The following is a 12,363-nucleotide window of genomic DNA, read 5'->3' on the forward strand; positions in this document are numbered from 1 at the left end:
ATTAAATCACTTGTATGAGAATGGAAATGATTGCCCCCCCCCTGCAGACAGAAGCATTTCCTGGCCGGGTGCACTCTATTCGATTCCAGGCTAACATGGTGGGAGTGCGACTCCAGTGTGTGTGGGGCTGTAAACTTCAATGACAGCATGATATTACTCACGACTGTGATGATGACACTGGTGCGCTTCTGCTGGCACTTTTTGGTGAGGGGTGGTGTGACTACTATCACTAACTCTCCCTTTTATCTGATTTCTCTTGCTTCTTCAGATGTATGCCAATGCTGAGGTATTTATCCTTTTCTACTCTTACCTTTCTTTCTTTTTTTGCTTTTTCATTCAAAGCCAATAATCTATTTCAATTGCTTCGGTTGCCTAATTGCCTCATTGCTTGTTCCTATTAGGTGGGTTTGTATTTTTTATTTTTTTTTTTGCTGCTACCAGATTCAATCATTTCTACAAAACAAATAAAACCCAGAATAAGTAGAAAGTCAATGTGAAGCTGAGACAAATCATGAATGTATTTGCAGCTCCGCGAGTTTGATCGTAACACTGCTAACGATGTTGAAGTCTAAAACGAAAAAAACTGATTAAAATCTCAACAATAACCTGCCAAAAAAACATACATAAGAAGTATTTTACAGTAATTGATTTTAATCAAATGATGCGAGAGATTGTCTAACATTGAGCACTGACAGCAGACAATCCATCCAAAACTCTCCTTTTTGATCCAAATGAGTAAAAATGTAGCCAGTTTAAAAAGATCGCTGCAGAATCCTATGTCGCTGTTAGAATTAGGTTTTTAATGAAATTAATGACAGATGCCATTACATCTGTAAAATTTATGGATGCACCGATAACACTTTTTTGAAACGATTACGAGTACTAACCTGAAGCTACTTGTCGATACAAGTACTTAATTCATGTTCCGTTCACAAACGATATGTCTTGCCACGAACCTCCTCTGCGGTCTCTGTGTCGATGCTAAAGGCTGGTCGACAGAAGACGTAGGACAGTGCGTAGCGTCTATCTATTCCTACTCCAGACTGTATACCGAACCTCCATACCGGTGACATGGTTCATCTTCTCTCACGTACCTGCTGGTGACGTCACATAAAACTCACCGGGTTGTATTCGGGATCTTTCACCGGTATGCAAAGTTTTACCCGATACCCAATACCGGTATTGATATAGGTGCATCCATAAAGTTATATAGATTTTCTACTGATTTACAATGAAAATTTGATTAGCTTGTTATATTTCAGCTGTGGAATGTGTAACAGGGACGCTCCTGTGCTGGAGATAGTATATTGATTGTACCTTTTATCAACTGGGAAATTTTTTTTATTGTTTGAAGCTTAAGGTAATACAAAAAACAACTACTGCATCATCTTAATCAAAAACTCCACACTGAAAAGTTGAAATCCTGTTTTTCACATGGAGAAGATATAGTGAAAAGAAAATTCCCCAAATTTGCTTTTTGTCATGCTGAAACAGAAATATTGTCAATTACAGGTGAAATACCTAGAATATTGGGGCCTTTTACAAAGCAAATACATAATTTTATAATCTCTTAAATTACTTATTTTGAGAATTTGAATTCAAGATCCATTCTTTTAAATTATTTTCGAGTAATCCTGACTTAATTGGGTTATGTCCTGTTTGATATTTGTTTATCTGCCCTCAGCCTGACAAGTCGGTCCAAGGCCCCCCAGGAACTCCTGGGCCAGAAGGCCCCAGAGGGGCCCCTGGAGAAAATGGCAGAGATGGAAGAGACGTAAGTATATTCGAGTCAATATCACCAATTTCTGCTCAAAAACAGCCGTGTAGCTGATGTAAAAACACTCCTTACATCCTTACCATACAAGTTGCTCAACCCCCAGTGGGTCAAATTCTAGATTAAGTATATTGAAAACAGGGATTGATTAGTTCCCCTCAATCATCACATAATAAAATAAAATCCAAACATATGTTAGATTACAGGTTTGGTGCATTATAATGGTGCGGGAGTGACAGCTGGAAACAGTTAGGATCTGTTGTGTTGCCAGTGAAGTACGTTGGATCTAAACAAGGCCTGTGGAGGCTTTACATTATAACAAGTAATAAATTCAAATGATTGCCCAAATTTTATTTGGATTTTATTGTATTCAGTGCTCAAACCCTTTATACTAACATGCCAGCAGGTACAGCAGCTCCGTGATCCTTGAAATTTCTTTCTGGAGGAAGCCACTCAAATAATGAGTGAAACTTCTTCCAACACCAGTTGACTTGCTTCAGTTGATTTGAGGAAATTCCTACCTGGACAACTAAGATTATGCAACATAAACATGACATGAAAAACAAATAAGAAAACCAGAACACATGGAGAGACCGAGGAAAAACCACAACCAGGTCTTTGTTCTGACTACAAATTGTCAAACTTTAAAGGCGTCATAATATCCAGCTGTTCAACTCTTCCTCATGGTCTTGTTGGTCCAGAAACCTTGTATTCAAAGTTTTCCTCCATTTGAATATTGGATCATAGGAGCTACATTCAGAATCTGCTGTGTCTGTGTGAGCAGGACTGGCTCCGCCCACACATGGCTATCTTGGGAGGAGGAGGAAGTACTTCCTCTTGTGGTGCCATGTGCCAGAGCAGAGCTGCCTAATTGTGGGAGGAGTCAAAGGGAGGGCCTACCTTGATTGGGAATTGGCTAAACCCCCGATGACACTACATAGGGTTTGATTTCTGATTGGCTGCTTGGAGCAACACACTTTTTATGAGCCCTTTTAGGTGCAATAACAGAAGAAATGTTCCTAAATATTTCTGCCATGATTCTATAACCAACAGGATTTCTCTCACTTCTACACATGACAATCCATTCCTTTTGTTTCCTGATGTACAGGACTGTAATCCCCAGAGACCGAGAAGTCCTCTGCTTGCGTTGACAGTTTCTCCTTTTTCTGTCTCTCCAGGGTCTTCCAGGGTCTCCCGGCAGTCCAGGCACTCCTGTAAGTATTAAAGGCAATGCTATTCCCAGTCAAAATACCTGCGGGCTGTTGATTTACCCCCTCCACACTCCCTCGCTCTGTCTTTGCATTTCTTTGTTTGTCGGATGATACCTCTGGGAAATGATTCACTCTGTGTCTTTGTTCCAGCAGTTGCGCAGTCCTAAACCAGACTTGTCTAACACTGTATAACTTGACATCAAATTCGAACATTTCCAGAATTGACTCTTCTTCACAAACCCATAGCTCTGTGTCTGCTGTGAACCTCCCAGGGAGAGTACATTCTGGTACATTTTATGAAAGACTAAGAAAGAAAAAGTACCTGCAGGAAATTCGTCACCTCCTGATACTCTGTCATTATTAATTAGTATTAGTATTATTAATGGGAAAAACTTCAGGGCTTTGCTCGACCTGCAGCCTGGTGTTTTGCCACTTGCTTGAATGATTTTATTCATTAATATTTTTAGTCGTCTTCGTCGAGTTATGTTGTTTTTGGTTTCGTCAAGCGAAAGGGAAAGAAATCAGATAAGACAGACGAATGCCATGTCCGCGACACATTGAAGCTCGTGCTCTTTAAAGTTTTGGTAAAAGCCATGAGGGAGGGGAGGCAGGGTTTCGCCGGTCATTGTGAGAAGTGATTTGAATCATTTCAGTGAGTTCATAATCAACACTGCTGAATTGGAACTTATGATAGATGGTCAACTTTTCACCATTGATGTTGCCTCAAGTTGTTTTACACTGTTTATAACCAGAAAGGCTCATGTCACCCTGACAACAGTCCCTTTAGCCACTTCCCTTGTGAATTCGGGACAGTGTAGGACGAGTTGTACCTAATTTCATTTTGTGGCTTCACACATAGGAACCAGATACACTGATAGTACTTTACCAATTTTTTTTATAGCTCATAGCTTGTTGTAGTCGAACTATCTTTCTTTATTTTACGATTCTATTTCGTTGCTAGTACTGCTGCTATTTCAGGATACTGTGTTCTCCCTCTTGGATTTTTAAATGAAGTATGCCATATGTGTTTTTGTATGCCTGGTATGTATACTTTCTTTATCTTTTATATGTAGCTGCAACACTACTTGGCCTACAGGGACACAGATAAAAATGGAACTGAACAGAGTTGAAGGAAAATTTGAAGTTAGGCAGCTGTAAGCTGAGCCTCCACTCCTCTGATCACAAAATGCAAAACAATATTGTGTTGAGTCCTTGAACCCATTAGACTTTGGTGGTGATCCGGATCAACGTAACTGTTAAAATTTTCTTCATTTTGCAATATACTGTCTTTTCTATTCTTTCACATTATGAAATAAAATCATGTGATCACCAAACTAAAGAAACGAATAAAGGCAGTTGATCTGGATGGGGATTATGTGTCGTTCACCTGTGTCCATGTTTATATTTGGTCAGAAATCTCTGATTGCTCTTCTTCCTGCTACTTTTATCTAGTCATGGATGGATGAATAGCTCTACTAAATGTATTTACACGGATGAATAAACCATGTCAAAGTGTGTAACGACCACCGCAGACCGAAGCAGAGTCCAGACTGGGCTGGCCACGTCATTTGCCGTGGCTGCTTCCCCGTCCGGTCCATCCGTTATCAGCGTGGCCTCATACAAGCTTGTCTCGGGGCGGAACTCAGGAACATCAAGAGCAGTCCACCTTTCATTGAATCAATGTTGACCAGCTTCTGCCTCCACCGTTTCTTAGCAACAGCACATCGAGACATTGAGATCCAGGAAAGAAGATAAAGCTTCTTCTCCCCCCCCCCCTTTGTGTCTGTTTCTCAGGGCAGCAAAGGGGAGCAGGGAGAGGTCGGCCTTCCTGGACAGAGAGGCCTGCCCGGCCTTCCAGGATCTTCTGTAGGAATCATCATCCGACACATTTTACACACATTTCTCACAAAATACAAAAATATGAGTGGATTTGCGAAATTTTTATTTTTTTTTTTAAAGTTTTTGGTTTCAAAATGAATCACATCGGCGAGTGTGCATGGACTGTGTAATGTAGAGTGTGACGTTGTGTTCTGACTATGTGCTCGTTACCTGCAGGGTTCTCCAGGTCTAATGGGGCCCCGGGGGCCGGTAGGAGAGAGAGTGAGTAGACGTTTACATCACATTCATTCATTTCAATTCAATTCTACTTGATTTATATCACACCACATACAACACTGCCAATTCTAGGTGCTTTTAACATGTTGTAAAACATGTAACATGAAGTAACCCACGCCACATTAGTACAGTCAAGTTAAAGTGAGGCGCCGGTTACGTGGCAACGTAAAGTAAAAGCATGTTGCCATTTCAGAAAGGTGTCGCGATTACATGGAAATGCTTTGAAAACGATTCTGTGTAAATTAAATGCAGAAAATGATGGAGTCAACATGGAATGGAGCCACACATGCAGAGAGAAATACTCTAATATAAGCTTTAACAATGGCGGGAACACGGACGTTCATATGGACAGAAGACTCAAAAAGTTGCGTTTCAGTGGCCGTTGTCATGGAAACGGTCACCAAATCCGCAATCAAAGTTTTCCATAGTCGCTTGACTCCACTGTCGTGGGGCCTTCATGTTCGTAATTTATCTCAGCCTCTTTTATTCAGATTATTTTTCACAGTTCTGTTTCCTTCACGAAGTCCTAACATCCAGATTTCAGAGCATCTTCCTCCAAAAACATTTTTTGTAACATGAAGCGTCACTGCTACTATGGAACCTCTCTTTAGACAAGCTAATAAAACATAATAAATAGTTACTTTTTCTTAATTAATGATTTGTTTTGAACAACTTGGACAACACTTCTTTTAAAATCCATAAACACAAAAAATATTACAAAATCTCTTCTATTTGCAGGGACTTCCTGGCTTTCCTGGAGCTCCAGGTCCTCCTGTGAGTAGAATCGTAACAGCAGCGATGCCAATATTTGACATATACGCGCTAATTATTTTTCTGTTGTATTTCCTCAGGGCCCGACAAGCGAAGGACCTGCTGTATGTGGTTGTTGCAGTTTTGTTTTGTTTTTTCCTCTCGTACAAATGTAATAATGCTGAACTTTCAAGGTCATTTGTTATCTGATGTGTCTGACAGGGACCTCCCGGGAAACCAGGAATTCCAGGAGACGAGGGAAACATCGGACCTGAGGTCAGAACACGTTTAGTTAAAAAAAGATTTATAGTCGAATAGGAGATAAATTCCACAGATCGAACACCTCATAGACTAGAACGGGCACTCGGTAGAGCGCAGACCTCCACCAACACCACATTTGTCACCATGGAAACCAATAGATTACAAAGGTTATTTCACACCACTGTCATTTGAAATAATTCATGTTTTCACTGTTTGACTCACATTTTAAATTTCCATGTGAACCCTCCCGACCTTTGACCCCAACCATTAACCAGGGTAATGATGTCACTGCATCATGGGGCATACCAGAGGATGAACATTTTGGTGTTGGTTTGACGTTATGATGAAAATAGGTTTTTGACCGTTTTGTGACCTTGACCTTTGACCCAATCGATTTCAAACCCTTTATGGAATCATCCTTGGACAAAGTCAAATCAAATTTAACCAAACTTTTTTGCATCCAAACCGAAGTAAAGTACATTTCTTTTGACCGTATTCAGTCACTTCTCATTTCACATCTTTGTGATCAATTATGTCCCTTTGCTATTTTTCATCTTTCCTTTGCAGCACTGCGAGATCTTCCATAAAATCCATTACGGTTGTCAGATTTCGTAAAAGTCTATATACTCTTGATTTGTGCCTTCTTTTAAAGCAGCGATATTTTAAAAACAGTAGCGCACATCGGATTTACAGTTCAGAAAAGGATGTTAAAAAGTCTCAAGTCTCAATATCCGTTCATGTGGAGTGTGACGGATATTTTCTCCCTCGTGAATCGGATTGCAGGGTGCGCCGGGACCCAGAGGCTCCCCGGGAACTGCAGGACTTCCTGGTCCTCCTGGACCACCGGGGCCGGTGGTAAGAACCAAACCTAACCTCCAGTGCTCGTATTCATGAAGCGTCTCAGAGTCTCTCGGAGCTCCTGACTGAACCTAAACATTCCTGCGAAGGAATTCTTATCTTAAAAGTGATTCAGGAAGTTTCGATCCGCAGCTCTGAATAAGGAGTTGACAGAAACTTTTATTTTGGTGAGGAGGTGTGGTCGACCCCGTTGCTATGTGTGAGGCAGTCTGCTGAAAGCTGCGATTGGTTGTTAGAGAGAGGAAACCGGAAAAAAAGCCTCTGTGCTCCTGGTAATGAACGGAGAGTTAAATGAAACGATCAAATATCTTAAACTGGATTAAAAATGTGTAATCATGAAAATTATTTTAAGTCAGGGTGATGAAACTCAGAATAAGTACACCGCTTAAAAATTATTGAACTATTGCCGATTATCGTATTGATTTGATTATTCTTATCTTTTCTTGCTGGTTATTTTTACCACTTAATGTATTTGATATTAATGGCGGACGCGACGCAGCGGTCACCAGTTCCTGTGATTGGTGGAGCTCTTTACAAAAACAGATTTGATTTGGCAGAATGATGAAAACAACAAATACAATGGATACCAAAGTGAAAAGAACTAGAAAGCCCAACTGGACAGAAGAGCGGTGCCTTCAGTCCTTGATGAGGTCGACCACAAACATTATTCCTCCACGATCGAGCCGGTGGCGTGTCATTAAAGTGTCGTTAAACAAACAGAGAACGTCTTTCTTTTCTCTTTGTTTTTCCGCCGTCGTGTCTGTTTAAGAAACTCTTAGGCTTCTTAAAAGTTCTCTCACTCCTTTTAAGGGTTTTCCACATTAAAAGCTCAATTAGGGTTTAAGATGAATGACTTTTATCTTAGTAAGGGAAAATTTAAAAAAAAAAAAAAAAACGTAAAATGGGAGGAATTCTAAGATTTATTTTAAGAGTGACGTCACTAAGAGCTACTTTCGCCTCAGGAGGCTTCGTGAATACGGCCACAGGAAATCAGAACTTACCTTTGCATGTACTAATCTATGGTTTCTTGCTCGGTGGACGCCTGCACACATTGCTGCATGTCATTCATTCATCTCAAAATGTTTTGTTTCTTTGCAAAATAAACTTCATCGCAGGGAATTCAATTAGAGAAGCAATGTTGAATGATTCAGACCAGACTCTTCAAAACCTTAAAAAAAAAAGAAAAGTGAATTTGGGAATAAAATGTGATCATAAATATTATTAGAAGTTTCTGAAAAAATCGCGTGAATGTGGCACGCCAGTTTTTGAATGTTATTGATCATGTGTATTCAACGCATAATGTATGTCAAACAAACCCAGTTTTATGAGTTTAACCTATTCACTTTACCTTTAATGACATATCACAGTATTTCAAATGTTAAAACCAATACTGTCAACAAGTTTCATTCGTGAAACAACTGCTTTATTAGATTTGGCTTCTAGTTTCAACATTAATAGCAGTTTAAAGTATTTTGAATTAAACACACATATTTAGAAATTATTGAAGTGCAAAGCAGTTTTTACCATGAATTATTCCCATAGCGCCAGCCACACTGACCGAACCACCTGCTGCATGTTAACCACAGGCCCTACAGGTGCACCTTCATCACCTTCATGAAACTGAATCCTCTTCATGTGACCTCTTGCACGTTTCTCCTCTTCGCAATAATGTTTCAGTCTCTTTTCACACTCTCACGCGTCTCTGTGGTGGATTCATGTGAACATCTAAAGCCCCTCGGGATGGTTTTAGATGTCGCTCTGCTGTGTTTTAGGGACCGCCCGGCGCCGGCAGCGAGGGAAGTGGGGAAGCTGTGAGTGTTTTATGGTCTTAAACGCTGCCAAATGGTTTTTCTGGATGCATGAGCAGATCGGTGTGGTGACGGTGCATTTAGGATCCGACTGAATCACAGGGAGGTCGAGTGACTCTGTGTGTGTGTGTGTGTGTGTGTGTGTGTGTGTGTGTGTGTGTGTGTGTGTGTGTGTGTGTGTGTGTGTGTGTGTGTGTGTGTGTGTGTGTGTGTGTGTGTGTGTGTGTGTGTGTGTGTGTGTGTGTGTGTTCACAGTGTCCGGCCGCCTGCCCCGCTGGACCCCAGGGTTTGGCCGGGCTTCCAGGGATGAAGGTGAGTCTTGTTCAGACAGTTTTGAACATCAAGACGAAGCAAACTGGGATTAGATTTATTCTTGACCGGCAAGACTGATGCTACAATATTGTGAGGAAGAAGATGTGTGGAGGTGGTGCGGGTGGGGGTGGGGGTGGGGGCGCTCTGCAGGGATCAGAGCTGGGAGGATCGACAAACAGGGCTTATCTGGTTTCTGAAGAATATTGATAAACAATAATTGGCTTGGCTCCATCATTTTTCATCAAAACCTTCAAACTCCTTGAACTTTTCCCCAAAAATAGCCTCCAATCAAAATCCTTGATGAGCTGAAATGCAATGCATTACCTTTATTTATGGATATACGCACCATTTTCTTATATGCATTTCTGAAAAGTGTTTAAGCAGATACTCCAAAATGTTCATGCAGCCTGTTAGTTAGTTAGTTAGTTAGTCGGTTGGTCAGTCCTTTAGTTTGTTAGGTTTTCCATTGGCTCGTTCATTAGTTTGTTTGTTTGTTTGTTGGTCCGGCCATTCATTTGATCACTCATTCAGCCGTTCAGTTCAGTTCAGTGAAACACAACATGTGAGCTTAAATCAAGTTGAATGAGAATTTTCAAGTTCATTCAATTAAAAACAGTCCGTCCAAAGTGGATTGATGTTTGTGTTAACCCCCTAACCTGAATAAAGCATGTTAGATTTCATAAAGCTTTGTTTGTTTTAGTTATGATTGTTATGATTGGCTTTAGTAACGATTGGCTGGAAACGGAATTGTTTCTTTGCTTGTTTGAGTTTGTTTGGATGTTTAACACGTTTTACCACAAAGTAATCAAACGGTAAATAAGTACAAATTTAATGGGATTACATAAAGGGATCGCAATAAGAGAAACGATCTCCCCCAAAGTGAAAGCTGTAGGAAAACAGCAACAGAAGAGATTCAAGACTTAAGAGGTGGTAAAACACCAAAAACATCTTTTAATAATAAAGTTAGCAAATAATCGATTCGCTTATACTCCTCCGAGTGTTTTGCACAATCTGGGGCAAACACTTGACATCCTATATTCTCGAAGGAAATGAGAATATTGAGACAATATCTGGAAATTCAGCTGGGTGTCTGTATCGCACTTTATGCAGACGACTACTTTCTTTATGCATGTTGTGATCACAATGTGGCAGCGGTCTGGAGGGAATTATTTACACCGTCTCTCAATTATTTTGTAAAGTTTTGCAAATGAGGATGCACACTTCATTCACTTGACGTCCTAAAACTCCTAACAAAGTTTATTGTTTTCAAGCTGTAACTGGCAAAGACATTTTCACTGACACTTGTTTGATAGAAATAAATAATATATATTCGTTTATTCACAAGCAGCTCATTACTTTAATTTCCTGTGGCTCATTAATGTATACTGTGTTTTCTGTTCATTTTAATGCATTAATTCATATTTTTCCTGCAGGGATACAAAGGCGTGGCAGGTGACCCTGGAAAGGACGGAGTTGATGGGGACAAGGTGCGTCAGCGCTGAACACTGCCCTTCCTCAGTTTTTAACAAACTGCGAATGCACATGAACAATGTGAATGCATCCTGTTAATGCCACAACTTGATTTGCTCGGTTGTCACAATGCAATTTATCCTTTGCTCCGTTTACAGGGAGAAGCTGGAGAGGCGGGCCCTCAGGGGCCACCGGGTCGCATGGGAGATGATGTGAGAAAACTGAATGACCTCTCAGGGTGGAGTTAGAAGTTTGTGGCTTCACAATGTCTGTTGTTTTTTTTTGTTTTTTTGTTCTTTTAGGGACAACGAGGGCCTATTGGCTTCCCTGGCAGCGCTGGAGAGAAGGGAGATCGAGTATGTGTTCGCTGAGTTGATCTTTGCAGGACTGGGATTTTATGAAATTACTGACTTGGGTCGTGTCCACAGGGTCCCCCTGGTTTCAACGGCGTCCCCGGACCCACGGGCCCACCCGGAGCTCCTGTGAGTAGTTTGATTACCACTTAAGACCACGTGAACGACCCGTTCCGTCCCACAGGAAGTGCGGTGGAACCGCGGTTTTTTTGAGACTCTTTCTGACGCGAGCCTGAAGCAGCTAACTGACACTCTTCTCTCAGGGCGTGGAGGGAATCCGAGGCCGCCAGGGTTTAACAGGACCTAAGGGTGATGACGTAGGTGTCACATTTCACCTCACGATAAATTGAAAAATTACAGATTAAAAGAAAAAGTTCTGAGATTTCCTTGTTGTCGATCAGGGAGGCCTGGGACCTCAAGGAGAAAAGGGTCCTCAAGGAGAGAATGGAGAAGTTGTGAGTATTCTCATTGTTTTAGGATATTTTGTGTTTTTCTGGCACATTGTTTTATTGGATTTTTCTCTCCTTTATTTTGTATAAAATTTTAAAAAATATTTTTACTTTATTCACCAGTGTATTATCGGTTTTTTCTTGTTTCAGATTTTTTTTCTTTATTATTGTCAATTTTTATTTTCCGGCCTGTGTTTTCTATTAAAAAAAAAATCTTTCCCCCAATATTTGGATCTTTTCTTTTCATTTCATCCTTTTTTTTTTTTTTTTCTATCGTTGGTTCCTTTTACAAGCATTTTTTGCTGCTGCTGTCTTGGCCAGGCGTTCCTTTGAAACGAAGGCTTGATGATCCACCGTTCATTGTGTGCCGTCGCTTTACAGGGAGAACCCGGCTCAGATGGTTTGGACGGGCTTCCTGGTACGGACGGCGCCAAGGTGACCTCTAACATCCACACAATCAAGTTTTTAATTGCATACGGTGAAATTTATACGAATAAAAAAAAACCAACATTTTTTTTAATCAATAACAGGAATGACACCGATGAGTAAAACTTAAAGAAATGCATGTTTTACTAATGATTCCAGCCACCGTGTGGCTCATTTTGTTCTCCATTGCAGCATCAAGTGCTGATTTTTGAAATTATTACATGTGACGCCCATGAACTTTCCCAAAGATAAAAACCCAGATTAACCCCCTATTAACCCTATTATGAAAATGTTGACAACGTTGACCCGAACTGGCTTCATGCCAGTGAAAACATAACCTGAATTTTGTTCTGATTTGAAGGTTTTGTTCAATTACAGGCAGAACAAGTCATCATTAGAACCTGTGTGACCTTCTACCTTTAGAGCGACAGTATCTTGAGTTTTCTAAACTTGTGACGGATAAAATCCGATAATTCGTTGATTCTGCCTTTTAGAAGAAACGACCACCATCGTTAAAAACCAGAGTGGAGGCCCATGGGGCCATAGGCGGCACCCATTCTCATAATTTGTGGCCTG

At 40.7% G+C, this 12,363-nt stretch overlaps 1 protein-coding gene across 1 annotated transcript in view; it reads left to right on the top strand.

The window, feature by feature from the left end:
• col9a1c (collagen, type IX, alpha 1c) overlaps positions 1 to 12,363 on the top strand; it is a 36,933-nt gene that overhangs the window by 17,701 nt on the left and 6,869 nt on the right. Inside the window, exons 7-23 of the mRNA XM_080485389.1 lie at positions 1,685 to 1,774; positions 2,953 to 2,988; positions 4,780 to 4,851; positions 5,041 to 5,085; positions 5,839 to 5,874; positions 5,952 to 5,975; positions 6,073 to 6,126; positions 6,895 to 6,966; positions 8,742 to 8,780; positions 9,033 to 9,089; positions 10,523 to 10,576; positions 10,718 to 10,771; positions 10,862 to 10,915; positions 10,988 to 11,041; positions 11,176 to 11,229; positions 11,314 to 11,367; positions 11,743 to 11,796. Of these exons, the coding sequence (XP_080341515.1) occupies positions 1,685 to 1,774; positions 2,953 to 2,988; positions 4,780 to 4,851; positions 5,041 to 5,085; positions 5,839 to 5,874; positions 5,952 to 5,975; positions 6,073 to 6,126; positions 6,895 to 6,966; positions 8,742 to 8,780; positions 9,033 to 9,089; positions 10,523 to 10,576; positions 10,718 to 10,771; positions 10,862 to 10,915; positions 10,988 to 11,041; positions 11,176 to 11,229; positions 11,314 to 11,367; positions 11,743 to 11,796 (903 nt within the window). The remainder of the gene's footprint in view (positions 1 to 1,684; positions 1,775 to 2,952; positions 2,989 to 4,779; positions 4,852 to 5,040; positions 5,086 to 5,838; positions 5,875 to 5,951; positions 5,976 to 6,072; positions 6,127 to 6,894; positions 6,967 to 8,741; positions 8,781 to 9,032; positions 9,090 to 10,522; positions 10,577 to 10,717; positions 10,772 to 10,861; positions 10,916 to 10,987; positions 11,042 to 11,175; positions 11,230 to 11,313; positions 11,368 to 11,742; positions 11,797 to 12,363) is intronic.

This window comes from Lipophrys pholis (genome assembly GCF_963383615.2).
Source record: "Lipophrys pholis genome assembly, chromosome: 17".
Taxonomy (NCBI): Eukaryota; Metazoa; Chordata; class Actinopteri; order Blenniiformes; family Blenniidae; genus Lipophrys; species Lipophrys pholis.